The sequence below is a fragment of the Mustelus asterias genome, chromosome 29, assembly GCF_964213995.1.
Source record: "Mustelus asterias chromosome 29, sMusAst1.hap1.1, whole genome shotgun sequence".
Taxonomy (NCBI): domain Eukaryota; kingdom Metazoa; phylum Chordata; class Chondrichthyes; order Carcharhiniformes; family Triakidae; genus Mustelus; species Mustelus asterias.
The window spans coordinates 20,047,932-20,066,417 of record NC_135829.1 but is presented as its reverse complement, the minus strand read 5'-3'; the positions used below and the strand labels follow the sequence as shown (position 1 = coordinate 20,066,417).

The 18,486-nt window shown below is 46.4% G+C and overlaps 1 protein-coding gene across 5 annotated transcripts in view; it reads left to right on the top strand.

Moving 5' to 3' along the window:
• Positions 1-17,522, top strand: part of sv2 (synaptic vesicle glycoprotein 2) — an 83,947-nt gene extending 66,425 nt beyond the window's left edge. For all 5 annotated transcript variants that reach the window (XM_078200188.1, XM_078200185.1, XM_078200187.1 and 2 more), the window contains 4 exons: positions 2,095-2,234; positions 8,108-8,203; positions 11,644-11,803; positions 16,938-17,522. In XM_078200188.1, the coding sequence (XP_078056314.1) occupies positions 2,095-2,234; positions 8,108-8,203; positions 11,644-11,803; positions 16,938-17,121 (580 nt within the window). In that variant the 3' untranslated portion in view covers positions 17,122-17,522. The remainder of the gene's footprint in view (positions 1-2,094; positions 2,235-8,107; positions 8,204-11,643; positions 11,804-16,937) is intronic.
• Positions 17,523-18,486: the final 964 nt, after the last annotated feature.

The window sequence follows — 18,486 nt, the reverse complement described above, 5'->3', positions numbered from 1 at the left end:
TACCAAAGATGGGAGATCAAAGGGGAAAGAGTGATGTTAAGGCCCAGGCTGGAAACTTCAAGGTATTTATGAAGTTATCCTAGACCCAAAGTTTTACATTTGATTTTAGCAGTAGGATGAACATAAGGTGTTTCACTCCAGGTATGATTCAAGTGAGCCACTAGGAAGCTTCTATCAAACAAAGTTTATTGAAGAACAGTTAGAATATAACAAAAAGAATTAGTATAAATTTTATCAATTATAAGACTTAAACATGACTCAGTACAACTCCTAACAGCTAGCTACCTCTGTTGTTCCAATTTAAAAGCAATACCTCGTAGACATATACCCTTCTTCAGAATTAGTTAGCATTAAAATAAGTATGCTCACGTGAGACTCGATTTCTAGCTTTTAACACCTGTGGGCAGAAATACAAACAGCCATTTTCAGAGATATATCCTCAAAACAGCAAACGTAGTCTCTGGCAGCTTCCAGTCTTCAGACTTCAGAGACAGGAAAGGATAAGTCTCTCTGCAGCTCCCAAAACAGCATCTGAAAAACTAAGCTAGAATTCTCTGAGAAAACATGGCTGTCCCCAGTCATATGACCTGACCTGTCAATTAGCCCAATCAAACTGTACTCTGCAATCTCTGGGGAACGTTAAAACAACAGAACATTGCATTAGTTCAGATTAACATATTGTCAATTATACTGCTTCAGTAACAATAGAAGATACTGGCTGCAGACAAAGTGGCTCTGACAAAATGCCAGGGACTGCCCGAAGCATCTTGCAGAGAAACATGATTAAACTACTTTTCTTAATGGCACAGTATCGTCACAATGATAGGGACAGCGCTGGACTCGGCAGGGTAGGGTTTTGGGGTGCTGAGATTGATGGAATGGAAGGAGGGTTGACCTGTAGGGAAGAAGTCTGGTTAAATAAAGTCTGTGAGAGGTTGGTGTACATCCTGATGATTCTAATCTGCCACAATCTCCATGGTGACCATGCGGAGAAGACAATCCATTTCTGATGCACAGAATCTTTCACACGATTCATTCCATGGGGAAAAGCTGCTTGTTTGCAAATTCTCCATGGCAATGTCATCATTAATTAAAATAGAACATAGAATTGGCACAATGGTTAGTACTACATCCTCACAGCATCAGGGACTCGGGTTCGATTCCCGGCTTGGGTCACTGTGTGGAGTTTGCACGTTCTCCTCGTGTCTGCGTGGGTTTCCTCCGAGTGCTCCGGTTTCCTCCCACAGTCCAAAGATGTGCGGGTTAGGTGGATTGGCCATGCTAAATTGCCCCTTCGTGTCAGGGGGGCTAGCAGGGTAAATTCACGGGGTTGTGGGGATAGGGATTGTGGTGGGTGCAGACCTGATGGGCCGAGTGGCCTCCTTCTGTACTGTAGGATTCCATGAATCCCTACTGTGCAGATGGAGGCCATTTGGCCTGTCGAGTCTGCACCAACCCTTATCCAGGCCCACACCTCCCCCACCTGCCCAATCCCCGTAACCCTTAGCGCACCTTATCTACACAGCTTGGGACACTAAAGTCCAATTTAGCATGGAAACCCACGCAGACACAGGGAGAATGTGCAAACTCCACACAGACAATGACCCAAGCTGGGAATCGAACCCTGGCGCTGTGAGGCAGCAGCGCTAACCATGCTGTGGTAGAGTTTTGGCTCTGACAACTAATATTGACCAAAAGCAGGATATTATCTGGTATGTGAGAGGCTTAAGCACATAATCGAGGCAAGTATTCCAACAGCGTGCTGAGGGAATGCTGCACTCTGAGGTACCTGAAGAGATGTTACACCTGATGCTCAGATCCTGTGACACTGATTTGAAGAAGATTACTGGAATGGTCCCAGGGGATTTTATTGACGAGGTTAGGGTTGGAGAAGCTGTCCAGAGCAAAGGAGAGTGAGATGAGATTTGATAGAGGTACATTCCATGGAGCTCTGATCAAGTTTGTCATGTGCAGTTTGAGTGCTCTTTCCTACAATGGCTACACTGTAAAGTCAGATCATAAAAGGAACCATATCAATGCAAGTCTCTTTTATGTTGGGTAACTAATCCGCTGTTTTCCCCCGCCTCCTCGCAGGTACTATGGCCTCTGGATGTGGTTTCCGGAGCTGCTGAAACGGATGGAGACGGGAGGGGGTTCCGCCTGCTCGAGTATTCGAAACGGCTCCAGTGAAGAAGATGCAAAAAACATTACCTGCTATCCAGTGAAGACAGTGGGTGGGTGCCTACTTTAATTTGTTGGGGTTCCTCGTTCTGACGTGCAGTGATTGGGGGGGAAGAATTTGACCCCTTTCCAATCATTGACAACCTAAAAAAAAAAAGTTTTATTCTTTTCTCCAGCCTTCTCCATCTGGGAAAGTCTGTGTTTCATGAGTTTTCATTCCTGTGAAGTTATTGGCGCCGGTCTATCAGAGATTATTCAAACTCCAGTGTCTAGGAAAGAGTTTGAATAAACGAGTGGTCTGACTTACAATAAAAACATGGAGAACTAGTTGGCCAAGGAATTCTGTTGGAATTTCCAGCCAGTCTTGACATGGAGTGCAGACCAGGCGTTGTGCATGTTCGTCAGTCAAGAGTTAGAAATGAAACAGTCTGATAGAGGGAGTGCATTCCCAGTAAACTCCCCATGCATTCCCAGTAAACTCCCCTGTGCATTCCCAGTAAACTCCCCTGTGCATTCCCAGTAAACTCCCTTGTGCATTGTACTCTGCTATCCTTGAATGTCTGTGAACATCCTGGGGATTCCCATTGACCAGAAACTGAACTGGACGGGCCATATAAATAGTGTAGCTACAGGAGCAGGTCAGAGGCTAGGAATCCTGCAGTGAGTAACTCACCACCTATTCCCCAGATCCTATCCACTATCTACAAGGCACAAGTCAGTAGTGTGATGGAATACTCTCCACTTGCCTAGATGAGTGCAGCTCCAACAACACTTAAGCTTAACGCCATCCAAGTCAAAGCAGCCCACTAGATTGCTACCCCATCCACAAAACATTCAGTCCTTCCACTCAGTAGCAGCAGTGTGTACCATCTACAAGATGCACTGCAGCACCTCCCCAAATCTCCTTCCAAACCCACAACTGCTTCCATCTAGAAGGACAAGGGCAGCAGATATCTGGGAACACCATCACTTTGAAGTTCCCCTCCGAGCCACTCACCAGCCTGACTTGGAAATATATCGCCATTCCTTCACTGTCGCTGGGTCAAAATCCTGGAATTCCCTCCCTAACAGCACTGTGGATGTATCTACCATTTGGGCTGCAGGAGTTCTGCTCCTCCACCACCTTCTCAAGGGTAATTAGGATAAGTAGTGAATGCTGGTCAGCCAGCGACGCCCACATCTGATAAATGAATAAAAAAATCCAGCCTCTCCCTTATCAGGACCAGTTAACCTTTCCCTTCACCGTAAGGTTCAGAGTTAGTAAGAGGACATTGAAGGTCATTCAAGTATCTCGATGTATTCTAGTCTGCACTGTTGTATCCTCTGTATCTTGGGAAAGTAACACTTTGGGATGCAGTATATTTGAGACATGAGGTGCTAAGTGAAGTGAGCCTGAGAGCCATAGGAGACTTTGTACCCTACGATTCCCAAAGCTGTCCATTTGGCTTTTCCTCCTTCCTTTCCTGGGTGTGTTATCGACTCTCTGATAGAGCAGGATTGTCTAACCATCAATCTCTATCATGTGGATTCTAGGATGGTGGACGGTTATGGGAGTTGGACCTATCCAGTAATTCTATATCAGGAATGAGCTGCAGTGTGGAGCTGAAACAGCCACTTCATTCCTGACTCTCAATGACCGTCCAAACTTCTCTGTCCTGATCACTCGCAGTATTTTCACACCCTCCTTGCTTCAGATAGTTTGCTGGGTATTTGTCTTGTGAGGTGTGGTCAGGTTCAGGGATCCGGGATTAGGGGTCAGGATCTGGGGCTTAATGAGGGGGGGAGGGCGGGGGGGGGTGGGGGGGGGGGGGGGGTGCAGGACCTGGGGAGTTGGGAGCCATGGTCAGGGATCAGGACCTGGGGGCTGAGGCCAGGGGTCAGGCTGGGATCAGGGGTCAGGAGTTGGGAGCCACGGTCAGGGGCTGCAGTTGGTGGAGAGGCTAGGGTCAAGGGTCAGGACCTGGGGGCTGCATTCGGGGACCAGGGCTGGGGTCAGCGATCAGGACCTGGGGAATTGGGGGCCACGGTCAGGGGCTGGGATCAGAGGTCAGGACCTGCAGATCTTGCTGAAAGGGCTGCTGTTTATTTGTGAGCTTGCAGATGGATCTCGCTGCTGAGTCAGATCTTGGCTTTTCACCGTGAGTCACTGAATGATCGATCAGAGCTGGAATCTTTGTGACTTTCCTCTCTGCTCCTGCCCAATTCAATGCTGGATGATCCAATGTAACGTTCCCGTTCACACTCTTTATTTGATTTAAGACAGTAAGTTGCAATGAGGAAATAGGAACCTTACAAATGGATATGGATAGGTTAGGAGTTTAGGCCAAAATGTGGCAGATGGAGTTTAACATGGATAAGTGTGAGGTCATGCATTTTGGTTGGAAAAATGGGAAGGTGACTTATTATCTAAATGGGGAGAGACTTCGGGGTGCTCCGGTGCAGAGGGATCTGGGTGTCCTTGTTCATGAGTCACAGAAAACCAGCATGCAGGTACAGCAGATAATAAAGAAAGCAAATGGAATGTTAGCATTGATAGCTAAAGGAATAGAATATAAAGGTTAGGAAGTATTGTTGCAACTATACAAGGCATTAGTGAGGCTGCACCTGGAGTATTGTGCACAGTTTTGGTCCCCTTATTTGAGGAAAGATGTAGTGACATTGGAGGCAGTTCAGAGGAGGTTCACTGGATTGATTCCAGAGATGAGGGGTTTGTCGTATGAAGAGAGATTGAACAGTTTAGGCCGACACTCTCTGGAATTTAGAAGAATGAGAGGAGATCAAATTGAGGTACACAAGATAATAAAAGGTGTGGATAAAGTAGACGTGGAGCGGATGCTTCCTCTTGTGGGACATTCTGGGACGAGAGGTCATAGTCTTAGGATAAGGGGCAGCAAATTTAAAACAGAGTTGAGGAGAAACTACTCCCAAAGGGTTGTGAATCTGTGGAATTCACGACCACAAAGTGCGGTAGGTGCTGGGACAGTGAGTAAATTTAAGGAGGAGTTAGACAGATTTTTAATTGGTAATGGGGTTGAAGGGTGACGGGGAGAAGGCAGGAAAATGGGGATGAGGAGCATATCAGCCATGATCGAATGGCGGAGCGGACTCGATGGGCTGAATGGCCTAATTCTGTTCCTATATTTTATGAATTTATGAACAACTTCTTATCACATGTATTGGTATACAGTGAAAAGTATTGTTTCTTGCGCGCTATACAGACAAAGCATACCATTCATAGAGAAGGAAAGGAGAGGGTGCAGAATGTAGTGTTACAGTCATAGCTAGGGTGTAGAGAAAGATCAACTTAATGTGAGGTAGGTCCATTCAAAAGTCTGACAGCAGCAGGGAAGAAGCTGTTCTTGAGTCGGTTGGTACGTGATCTCAGACTTTTGTATCTTTTACCCGACAGAAGAAGGTGGAAGAGTATGGGGTTCTTGATCATGCTGGCTGCTTTTCCAAGGCAGCGGGAAGTGTAGACAGAGTCAGTGGATGGGAGGCTGGTTTGCGTGATGGACTGGGCTTCATTAGAACATAGAACATAGAACAGTACAGCACAGAACAGGCCCTTTGGACCACGATGTTGTGCCGAGCTTTATCTGAAACCAAGATCAAGCTATCCCACTCCCTATCATCCTGGTGTGCTCCATGTGCCTATCCAATAACCGCTTAAATGTTCCTAAAGTGTCTGACTCCACTATCACTGCAGGCAGTCCATTCCACACCCCAACCACTCTCTGCGTAAAGAACCTACTTCTGATATCCTTCCTGTATCTCCCACCACGAACCCTATAGTTATGCCCCCTTGTAATAGCTCCATCCACCCGAGGAAATAGTCTTTGAACGTTCACTCTATCTATCCCCTTCTTCATTTTATAAACCTCTATTAAGTCTCCCCTCAGCCTCCTCCGCTCCAGAGAGAACAGCCCTAGCTCCCTCAACCTTTCCTCATAAGACCTACCCACCAAACCAGGCAGCATCCTGGTAAATCTCCTCTGCACTCTTTCCAGCGCTTCCACATCCTTCTTATAGTGAGGTGACCAGAACTGCACACAATATTCCAAATGTGGTCTCACCAAGGTCCTGTACAGTTGCAGCATAACCCCACGGCTCTTAAACTCCAACCCCCTGTTAATAAAAGCTAACACGCTATAGGCCTTCTTCACAGCTCTATCCACTTGAGTGGCAACCTTTAGAGATCTGTGGATATGAACCCCAAGATCTCTCTGTTCCTCCAGTCTTCAGAACCCTACCTTTGGCCCTGTAATCCACATTTAAATTAGTCCTACCAAAATGAATCACCTCACATTTATCAGGGTTAAACTCCATTTGCCATTTTTCCGCCCAGCTTTGCATCCTATCTATGTCTCATTCTTGACCTTCCTTACTGATTGTGGTCTGTGGGTTAGGAAGTCTAGGATACAGTTGCAGAGGGAGGAGCCAAGGCCCAGGCCACGGAATTTGGAGAAGAGTTTCGTAGGAATAATGGTGTTGAAGGTTAAGCTGTAGTCAATAAAAAGGAGTCTGATATATAGGTGTCTTTGTCATCTTGGTGTTCCAGGGTTGAGTGTAGGGCCAGGGAGATGGTGATCTGTTGCGGCCGTAGGCGAGCTGTAGTGGATCCAGGCAATCTGGGAGGCCGGAATTTATTCGTGCCATGACTAACCTTTCGAAGCACTTCATACTGATGGATGTCAGAGCCACAGACAATAGTCATTAAGGCACCCTGCCTGGCTTTTCTTTGGTACCAGAATGATCGTCGTCTCCTTGAAGCAGGCAGGGACCTTAGATTGTTGTAAAGAGAGGTTGAAAATGTCTGCAAATAGCCCCGCCAGCTGACCCGCGCAGGATCTGAGTGCTCGTCTGGGTTCCCCAAAGCCACTCGACCCAACATCTTTCCTCAAATAGGGGGGACCAAAATGTGGCAGGTGGAGTTTAATGTGGATAAGTGTGAAGTCGTGCATTTTGGTCGGAAAAATGGGAAGGCGATTTGTTATCTAAATGGGGAGAGACTTCAGGGTGCTTCGGTGCAGAGGGATCTGGGTGTCCTCGTTCATGAGTCACAGAAAACCAGCATGCAGGTACAGCAGAGAATAAAGAAAGCGAATGGAATGGTGGCATTGATAGCTAAAGGAATAGAATATAAAGGTAAGGAAGTATTGTCGCTTTCCATGGTTTGGCTTTTGAGGAGGCTGCTCTGATATCGGCAATGGCGACCTCGGATACAGGTTCGTCCAAGGCTTCCGCGGTGGAGGGCATGTTCTCGCTGACCTCATGCTCAAAACAGAATGCGTTGAGCTCATCGGGGAGAGGTGCATTGGAGCCGACGGTTTTACATGCCTTCATCTTTGTAGTCTGTTATGTCATTTAGACTTGCCATAGTTGGCGGGGGTCCGTGTGGCTAGCCCGGGACTCTAGCTTGGACCCTGGCTTCAGTCACGTCGATATTTACCTCAAATTCTGGAAATGTCTCCCTCAAAAACTTGTGGCTGCTGAGGCACTCCAAGCTTTCGAGGGTCAAAGATTTCTGCTGGGGAAAGGGGAGTAACGAGGGGTAGGAGGTGGGATAATGGAATCAGAATTACAGCACAGAAGCAGGCCATTCGGCCCACCTGGTGTAGGCTCCTCACAAGCCTCCTCCCTCTTTCCCCTTCTCACCCCGTTGACATACATTACCGATCCGCCGTGATTGAATAGTGGGTATGGTTTGAGGGGTTGACTGATCTCCTGGTGAATCAGGGCCACAGAATATGATGCACTTACACACTCAACCAGTCAGACATTTGACAAAAATGCCATCCACGGGATCTCATTGAAATCATCTGAGCTGCAATTAATTTTCATCCCTATCTCTCTCTCTCACTCCCTTTTTCCTTTCTTGGTTATTCTTTTTTTGTTATAAATGTTTTTTTTTTCTTGTGTTTTACAGTTTACAAAGAAGGATTTATAATCGCTGCTGCCAATCTTCCTGGAAATATCTTCACGATCTTACTGATGGACCTTTTGGGAGGCAAACTGCTACTGTGTGAGTAACAAAATGGGAGAGAGAGCGTGGTGTGAGGGACTGTTTGCAATTCGCAGCAGTGTTAAATGTCCATTAACAAAACCTGCTCTTATATAACACTTTCCATATTCTCCGCATTATTTCCGCAGCCCTGTACAGCCAGTGAATCACTGTTGTTTTGCAATAGCTACCCGCAGCAAATGATAAACATAAAATGTGAGCTGTGGATCTGTTTCGTCGACTGGGGGACAAATCCACAGACCGATGGGTCCTTTCTTTGAAAGCACCTCCAACAATGTTGCGCTCCCTCAGTATCGCACTGAAGTATTAACCTCAATAATGTCCTCGAGTCTCCTGGGGGTGGGAAAAATAGCAACCTTTTTTTAAAAAAGTGGCAGCGTACATCGGAGGTGGGGTGGCACGGTGGTTAGCACTGCTGCCTCACAGGGACCCAGGTTCAATTCCGGCCTCAGGTCACTGTCTGTGTGGAATCTGCACGTTCTTCCCGTGTCTGCGTGGGTTTCCTTCGGGTGCTCCGGTTTCCTTCCACAGTCCAGCGATGTGCGGGTTAGGTAGATTGGCCAAGCTAAATTGCTCTTTAGTGTCAGGGGGACTAGCAGGGTAAATACATGGGGATAAAGCATGGGTGGGATTGTGGTCGGTGCAGACTCGATGGGCCAAATGGCCGCCTCCTGCACTGTAGGGGTTCTATGATTCTAGAACCATCGCATTGCCTCTTTCGTTGTTTTTTCCAAATGTTTGCCACCAACAAGGAACGAACGGATGCTCCCATCCGAGAACCTTGGGCGCCTCAACCACTCTTCTCCCACCCACCCTGCTCGCACAGGGTGAAGACTATGCGACAACAGTCTGTGCTGCCCAATGTCTTCCTGACATCAGACTCAGAACTGTAGCAGTTCACCTTGCTGTGAGGATCAGGGAATGGGGCTAGTTACAGACTTGGAAAGAGCAACACTGAGATTTAGGCTCAGTCTAACTCAGTGTGGAGTGGGGAATATTTCCAACACTGATCCTGACCCATTGTGGAGTGGAGAATTCTCACTCGCCCTGGGTAATTTAAAAAAAAAAAGTTACAAACGTCATCAAGTGGAAGGCCCGACAAAGCAGAAAGTGTTTGAAACAATGCAGAAAATTGCCCTTTCTGTTCGCCTTTTAAAATACTGTTTGGGTGGTGAAGTTCGAGATGAACTATTTAACCTGATGTTATCGATGGTACCTGATGTGACGAGGCTGTGGGTTTTATGTGGTTGTGGATAGCAGACCCTGGAGAAAAGGACACCAATTTATAGAGCACTTTTCACAACCACCGGGCGTTTCAAAGTGTTTTTCAGCCAACAAAGTGTAGTCACTGTTGTAATGTAGGAAACATGGTGGACAACCTGTGCAAGTTCCCATCATAATGGCCAGATTGTGGGCCTTCATCTTGTCTGAAGGACAGCACCTCCGACGATGCAGCACTCCCTCGGTCCTGCACTCCAGTGTTGGTCTGGATTTTTGTGCTCAAGGCCTGGAGTGGGGTTTGAATCCAGAACCTTGTGAGTCAGAGGAAAGAGTAGTCCCAACTGAGTAAGAGAGAGAATCCCTTCACAATCGGGGCGTGCACCCTGCTTTTAAAATGGTTCCGTTAAATATCCACAATATTGAGGTACAAATGTAAATACTGGGGGCAGTATAGTCTTCTACTGTTCCTCCTCCCTGGCACAAGCTCAGTCTTGGTTAGCTTTGTGTACAGTGAGAGCTGGAGATGACGGAGTTGGATCTGTTGTCTGTATAGTTGAGCTGGGCATCACTTAGGAAATCAACAATTGAGCTGGCTTTGAGATTGACAGAAAGCAGCTTTGCCTCCAGCATCTTCTGAGCTGCTTTTTATTGGAATCATCCAGAGCAGTGGTTCCCAGTGTGCTGTGAAGAACGCCACCCCCCCCCTTCAAAATTCATGTCATTAAACCAAAACTAACCTTTGTTTTCAGTTTTGTGGTTGTCATCTCCAAGACCCGGTGAACCTTGGGCCTCCCGCGCGTGCGTGGGAACAAGCCATACGTGCGCGGTTTAGACATGTTGTGTTGGTCAGGCCCATGCACACGACCAATGGGATTTGGAGCTGAAGACAAAGGGCCCCCATGCGCTCGCGCAAAATGCGAAACTCAAAAAGGGTGCAAAAACCCCCGGGAGAAACGAGAGAGACAGGGAGAGGTTAAAAACAAAGTTCCCAGTAAGGGAAGAAGACACAAAGTAGGTGGTGTGCCTCAGAATTGTTTATAGTACAGAGGTACGCCATGGCATATGAAAGGTTGGGAACCACTGATTTGGCGTGTAGATTCTAGGCTAAGGTATATTTTTGTGGAGAGAAAATGTTGGCATCCCAGTGGGTTTCAAAATCCCACAGCCCATGTGAAACAGAAATTGTTCCCTTGCAATTTGCAGTCATAGACCAACACAGCACGGAAACAGGCCCTTTGGCCCAACCCATGTTGACCATGGTGCCCTCCCAGCTAGTCCCAATTGCCCGCATTTGGCCCATATCCCTCTAATCCTTTCCCATCCATGTACTTATCCAAATGCTTTTTAAATGTTGCTGTTGAACCTGGCTCAGCCTCTTTCGCTGGCAGCTCATTCCATATCCACACCACCCTCTGTGTGAAGAAGTTGCCCCTCAGGTCCCTTTTAAATCTTTCCCCTCTCACCTTTAACCTCTGCCCTCTAGTTTTCAATTCCCCTTCCCTGGGAAAAAGACTGTGTGCGTTCATCCTATCGATGCCCCTCATGTTTTTATACACCTCAATAAGGTCACCCCTCATTCTCCTATGTTCCAAGGAATAAAGTCCTAGCCTGGCCAACCGCTCCCTATAACTCAGGCCCACTAGTTCTGGCAACATCCTCGTGAATCTTCTCTGCACTCTTTCCAGTTTATCCATGTCTTTCCTATAACAGGGTGACCAAAACTGTGCACACTACTCCAAGTGCAGCCTCACCTACAACTGTAGCATAGTCAAGGAATGATTGGCTGCTTTAATAAGATTGGGTGGAGTTATCCAGATCTCTCCCTCAACTGCTTTTCCCTTGGCCAGGCTGAAGTACTAGCGCTGGGCAGCTAACTGAGGAACAGACTGAAGCAAAGCTTAAATATGAGCAACTCGATCAGAACTAGCAACTTGCTAACTTCCATTTTAAGTATTGGTAGAGAGACCAACCAGAGGCTGATGGCTGACACTCTTACTAATGATCTTGTGCACTCTTAGAATTTAAATCGAGGGAGACATTGAATAACACTGTCCTTGGAAGGTCAGAACCTGCTGAACACCACAGCTCAATCTGTGCAGGCAATTAGTAATAGTTAACAACCAAAGTGCTGTCAATTACTGTAATCTGAAGGATAATGACTAATTCAATAGACAAGTTGGGTGGTGATTTCCTTTTTTTTTTCATGCTTTGCCTCCTAGGTGCCAGTCTGTTTCTTTCGGGCATCAGCGTGTTCTTCATCTGGGAAGTAACAACCAAAACCCAGAGCTTGATCGTGTCTTGTGTGTTCAGTGCCATCTCGGTCATTGCCTGGAATTCACTCGATGTCATCGGGCTGGAATTGTACCCCACTCACCTGCGGTAGGTCACACTCCAGGATGGAGGAGGTTTCTACCTGAATATTGGACCCTCTGAAACATTAGTCTGTTGTTCGCTGTGGGAGTGCGGTGGAATCACTTCCCGAGTGTATAAAGAACCAACTCTGCAGGGACTGAGTTCTACAAACATAGAAACTAGAAGCAGGAGGAGGCCATTCAGCCCTTCGAGCCTGCTCTGCCATTCATTTTGATCATGGCTGATCATCGAATTCAATATCCTGATCACCGTTCCTCCCCATATCCCTTGATCGCTTTAGCCCCAAGAGCGATATCTAATTTCTTCTTGAAATCAGACAACGTTTTGGCCTCAGCTACATTCTGCGGTCGTGAATTCCATACATTCACCACCCTCTGGGTGAAGAAATTTCTCCGCACCTCAGTTCTAAAAGATTTACCCCTTATCCTCAAACTATGACCCCCTAGTTCTAGACTCCCCCACCATTGGGAACATTCTTTCTGAATCTACCTTGTCTAATCCTGTTAGAATTTTATAAGTTTCTATGAGATCCCCTCTCACTCTTCTAAACTCCAGTGAATATAATCCTAACCCACTTGGTCTCTCCTCATATGACAGACCTGCCATCCCAGGAATCAGCCTGGTAAACCTTCGCTGGACTCCCTCCGTAGCAAGGACATCCTTCCTCAGATAAGGACACCAATTATTATGGGAAGAGTGAGATTGGTCAGCACCTACTTGCATTACAGTCATTGACGTTTTGAAATGAGCCACACATGGAAACTAAAATAACTGTGTCTCTGACCAGCTTTCTACTCTGCAATATTTGATCCACTTGGTGTAATAAGTGGCGACCATTCCGTTTCTCAAATCTGTTTGGCCTTTCAATTAAATGATGAGTAACCTGGGACTTATCTCCACATACCCACCTTGCCCCCATATCCCTTTGTGTTGGAAGATAAGAAGAAAAATCCATCAATCTCAGATTTTAAATTTGCAACGGATCTGACATTGGTTGTTAGAGAGTTCCAAACTTCTCCCATTCTCTCTCTGTGTTTTCTCATTTCATTCCTGAAAGGTTTCCAAAGCTGTCCGTTCCCCGTAATATCTCGAGAGCTTTGATCGAATCACCCCTTTTAAACAAGGGTTGCAGTCCCCGGAATTTAACAGGTTGTGTAACCTACCCATGACGTATCACTGCACAAAAGCACGGGTCAAAGTCTATACAGAGTTTTTAAAAAATCTCTTGTTACCGCAGAGGCCCTGCTGTTGTAACTGGAATTGTTTAACATTCAGATTTTTATCCATTCGTCACAACAGCTCCAAAGCGCAGCCTTGGTCTTCCGGCTCTGCTGGATTCATTCCCACACGGTTGAATTTTAAAGTCTCAGACCTGGCCAGTCCTCTTCAGTAACCAAGAGAGAAAATGCTGGAAAATCTCAGCAGGTCTGGCAGCATCTGTGAGGAGAGAAAAGAGCTGACGTTTCGAGTCCAGGTGACCCTTTGCTCTGCTGAGATTTTCCAGCATTTTCTCCTTTGGTTTCAGCTTCCAGCACCCGCAGTGATTTGCTCTTATCCAGTCCTCTTCAGTTTCTGATTTAAAAGCCGTCAGGGGGAGCATAAGGATATGTTCACATCTTTCACCCAGAAACTCCAGCCTTTCCTTAACAAAAGAGTTGAATTCCCCAGAGGTGAGCTGAAAATGGCTATCCTTAAATGGGGTGGCACGTTGGTTAGCACTGCTGCCTCACAGCGCCAGGGACCCGGGTTCCATTCCCAGCTTGGGTCACTGTTTGTGCGGAGTCTGCACGTTCTCCCCGTGTCTGCACACAGCTCACTCATCATGTACACTGTTAATGAGGTAGATGCCATACAGTGCTGAAAAGGTCCATCGAATCTCCGGATGCTCCGGTTTCCTCCCACACTCCAAAGATGTGTGGGTTAGCTGGATTGGCCGTGCTAAATTGACCCTTAGTATCAGGGGGACTAGCTGGAGTAAATGCATGGGGTTATGGGGATAGGGCCTGGGTGGGATTGTTGTCAGTGTAGACTCGATGGGCCGAATGGCCTCTTTCTGCACTGTAGGGATTCTGTGATCAGAATCTGAGAGATTTCTCTGCCTCCTTCAACTCAGTTTGGAAGGGGCTGGGGCAGGTTGCCACAACATTTATTTTAAACCCCACCTTCCCTGAATGTTGTCCTGTTTAAGCCCGAGTGCTGGACGTCTCCGTTATGGGGGACAAGCCTGTCAGTCTGGAGATGTTACCCCAATATCATGTAAAAAACTTGGGGGCACAATTCCAATGGTTTTAGAGATGAGGAAGGTTGGCCTTACCTGGTGATTCTCTCTCACTCCCACCCCAATCTAGGACTCTACTGTCCGAGAACTACTGGTGGAGTGTAATATCATGTAGACTTGGGGGAAGATTTCAACTGATGGGAGAGTGTACTAATCCTGGGGGAATTCTCTATTTCCCTTTGGTGGTTCAGATCTGCCTTTAAATATGTGACGTACAACCTAACCAGAGAAGGATGGAATGGTCATTTTAGTTGAGCAAAGTTGACAGTGATTGTTCCGACCTAGCCCATACACCCCTTGGAATAACATTTCACCAGCCTTTCCGGAATGAAATTCTTCCTAAGGTTTCCATTTTATTCTTCATTACTTATTTTTTCAGTATTAGCCTGGGTTAACAAGTGTTTGTACCTCCCATGAAAGCCCTCCATTACCCTCCTTTCTAGCTTGTAGTATGTAACCCTTTTTAGTAGCTGCTATTCTTGATGTTGATTCAGTTCCCTTACCTCTGCTCCAGAGGAGGTTCACCAGGATGGAGCATTGGAACTATAAGGAGAGGCTGGATTGTTTTCTCTAGAGCAGAGAAGGCTGAGGGGGGACATGATTGAGGTGTATAAGATTATGAGGGATATGGAGAGGGTGAGTAGGGAGCAGCTGTTCCCCTTGGTTGAGGGGTCAATCATGATGGGGCAGGGTTTTAGGGTGAGGGGCAGGAGATTCAGAGGGAATTTGAGAAAAAACATTTTCCCACATTGGTGGGAATCTGGAATGCGTTGCCTGGGAAGGAGACCGGAAACCTTACAACCTTTAAAAAAATATTTGGATGAGCACCTGAAATATTATAACCTTCAGGGATATGGGACAAGTGCAGGAAAATGGGATTAGCGCGACTTGAGATATTTATTGTCAGCGCAGACTCGATGGGCCGAAGGGTCTTTTCTGCGCCCTGACTTTCTGGCACTCCTTATTGATAGTGTACATGAGGAGTATGGTGAGATGTGTGCAGTATTAACCTTTGGCATGGTTTCTAGGTGTATACCAGTCTGGTGTGACTTCCAGATTTTGATTTGATTTATTATTGTCACATGTATTAGTATACAGTGAAAAGTATTGTTTCTTGCGCACTATACAGACAAAGCATACTGTTCATAGAGTATATAGGTGAGAAGGAAAGTAGAGGACGCAAAATGTAGTGTTACAGTCATAGCTAGGGTGTAGAGAAAGATCAGCTTAATGCTAGATAAATCCATTCAAAAGTCTAATGGCAGCAGGGAAGAAGCTGTTCTTGAGTCAGTTGGTACCTGACCTCAGACTTTTGTATCTTTTTCCCGATGGTGGAAGAGAGGATGTCTGGGCTGTGTGGGGTCCTTGATTATGCTGGCTGTTTTTCCGAGGCAGCGGGAAGTGTAGACGGAGTCAATGGATGGGAGACTGGTTTGAGTGATGGACTGGGCTTCATTCACAACCCTATGTAATCTCTTGCGGATGTGGACAGAGCAGGAGCCATATCACACTGTGATACATCCGGAAAGGATGCTTTCTATGGTGCATCTGTAAAAGTTGGAGAGAGTCGTTGCGGACATGCCGAATTTAGATGTGCACCAGTCTGGCTGCGTAAAGAGAAATTTCACACTAAAGACAATATTTGTTTGTGATCCAGTGAAGAGTATTTTTGTATCCTTTATCTAAGCGCTGCAGCCTGAGAATAGAAACATAGAAAAACTACAGCACAAACAGGCCCTTCGGCCCACAAGTTGTGCCGAACACATCCCTACCTTCTAGACCTACCTATAACCCTCCATCCTATTACGCTCCATGTACTCATCCAGGAGTCTCTCAAAAGACCCTATTGAGTTTGCCTCCACCACCACTGACGGCAGCCGAATCCACTCGCCCATCACCCTCTGTGTGAAAAACTTATACCTAACATCTCCCCTGTACCTGAATGAGAAAGATTATTCCAGTTTGCAGCTGGGATTAATGTCTTCTTACTGTCGGTTATTGCTCTCGACTAGAAACAAAATGGGGACTGGATTTGAGCCAATAAACTGCTGCCATTATCTTCATCCTCCACCCAACCTCACCTGGCCTTTGCTGACCCGTGATCAGCCCAACAAGGGACTGACCGGTAATGACAACTTTGTCTTTCACAACTGGAGCGCTTAGGCCTTTTCTGCGCCCTGACTTTCTGGCACTCCTTATTGATAGTGTACATGAGGAGTATGGTGAGATGTGTGCAGTGTTAACCTTTGGCATGGTTTCTAGGTGTATACCAGTCTGGTGTGATTTCCAGATTTTGATTTGATTTATTATTGTCACATGTAATAGCATACAGTGAAAAGTATTGTTTCTTGCGCGCTATACAGATAAAGCATACTGTTCATAGAGTACATAGGGGAGACTTGGAATTGTGAACAGGCGCATCTCAAGTTAGTCATACATTTGGTCCCTAGTACACAGTAGCTAATAGGAATTTAATAACAAACTTGGTTGACAGAAACTTCTTAGAACTGTAGACATCTATTTCCAGTCCAGATTTATAATGGAAAGTGTGTGTGTGTGCGGAAATTTGCTTCTAGTGGTGGAGTGGTGTCTCCACTGGCAGCCGGGTATAACTGCAGCAAATCTTTACATCGACCATTAGAAAGGCAGACGCAGGATTTTACAGTGGAATGGAACGGGCTGACAAACTATGTGTGTCAACGTTGCAATATTACATGGGAAATATTGGGCCAATGTTTCCAAAATGGTTCACCATCAAAATACTAGCATAGTTCTAATGAATGGGGTGGGGAGGGTGGGGGTGGGGGGGTTTGCTTATTGGCTTTGTAACATTGAGGATTTTAACAGTTTATTCCTTGACAGGTCATCTGCCCTGGGAGTGTTCACCGGCATCAGCCGAATTGCCTCCATTTTGGGAAACATTGTGTTTGGGCAGCTGGTCGACGTGAACTGCGGCGTGATCATCCTCTTGGTGGCAGTAATATTCTTCGTTGGAGGCCTGGCTGGCCTCAAACTGCCCAACACCAAGCACATAGAACTGAGTTGAGAAGAGCCTCGAAAGCAAAGTTACTGGACCACGTTACAATCCGCGCGCCTTTACCCTGTGACCTCAGGCTCCCGTTAGCCCTTCCAGCAGCACAGTCCCAGGATTGAGAGGTAGTGGGACCAGACATGGCGGAGTGAACACTGCCCATGTTCTTCGGGGCTAACCGAGAAGTGTGCATATGCAAGGACCAGTGATGATATTTTAATGGGAAACTAACTACAGACTATAGCAAGATGAAGCATTGGGTTGGACTTCAACAACACAAGTGCCTCTATCTCAACCTCTGGCCAGACAGAGAGCTCTTTCGGACGCGAGATCATACAGATTGTGTTTACATCAAATTAACTTTGTCTTTTTTGGGAGAATCTCCTGCCTGGGTTTCTACTCTGTTCATGTTGGGCAGTGGAAAGGTCTGTACTAATTCCCTCCATCCATCCAATGTCTTTGCACCACCAGAATTTCCCCAAAACAATTACCCTTAACACCTTGGTGTACCACAACAATCAATAGAAAAGCCAGTTGAACTCTGAATCAGAGGTACCAGTTTCAAAATTAGCAGGCACCGAATTGGCAATATATAGTTAGAGGATTGCAATAAAAGGACTATGCACCATTCTGCAAAGGTTTGAATGTATAGACGGGATAGCGAAACAGAAATGATTAAAAGTAGTGACACAAGGCTTAAAAATGGCAGCTCAAAGTCTTTGGGTTTTCAGGCAGCATCAAGAGAAGCTTAAAAAAGGTAGGGATGTAGCTGCATTATTGGTTAAGGAGTCAACTGCAGCTGAGGGGGGGAAATGAAGCATTAAATGAGGACATGTGGATTAAGCTCGGAAACAAGGGGCAGCTACACTGCTAGGAATGTGCTACAGATTGTAACCCAGGCTGTTAAAGGAAGCCATGGAGCAAATAGTGGATAGACCGAGGATCATTTTCCAATCGTCACTAGATACAGGTGAGGTACCAGCGGATTGGGGGTCGGTGAACAGTGTACCATTAAGAAAAAGTTTATTTATTAGTGTCACAAGTAGGCTTACATTAACATTACAATGAAGTTACTGTGAAAATCCCCCAGTCGCCACACTCCGGCGCCTGTTCGGGTTACACTGAGGGAGAATTTAGCACAGCCAATGCACCCTAACCAGCACGTCTTTCAGACTGTGGGAGGAAACCCACGGAGAGAACGTGCAGACTCCGCACAGACAGTGACCCAAGCCGGGAATTGAATCCGGGTCCCTGGTGCTGTGAGGCAGCAGTGCTAACCACTGTACTGCCCTAAGGTACAAGAGATAGGCCAAATAATTATGGACTGATCAGTCTAACTTTGGTGGTGGGCAAATTAGCATCAATTTTGTGGGCCAGCAT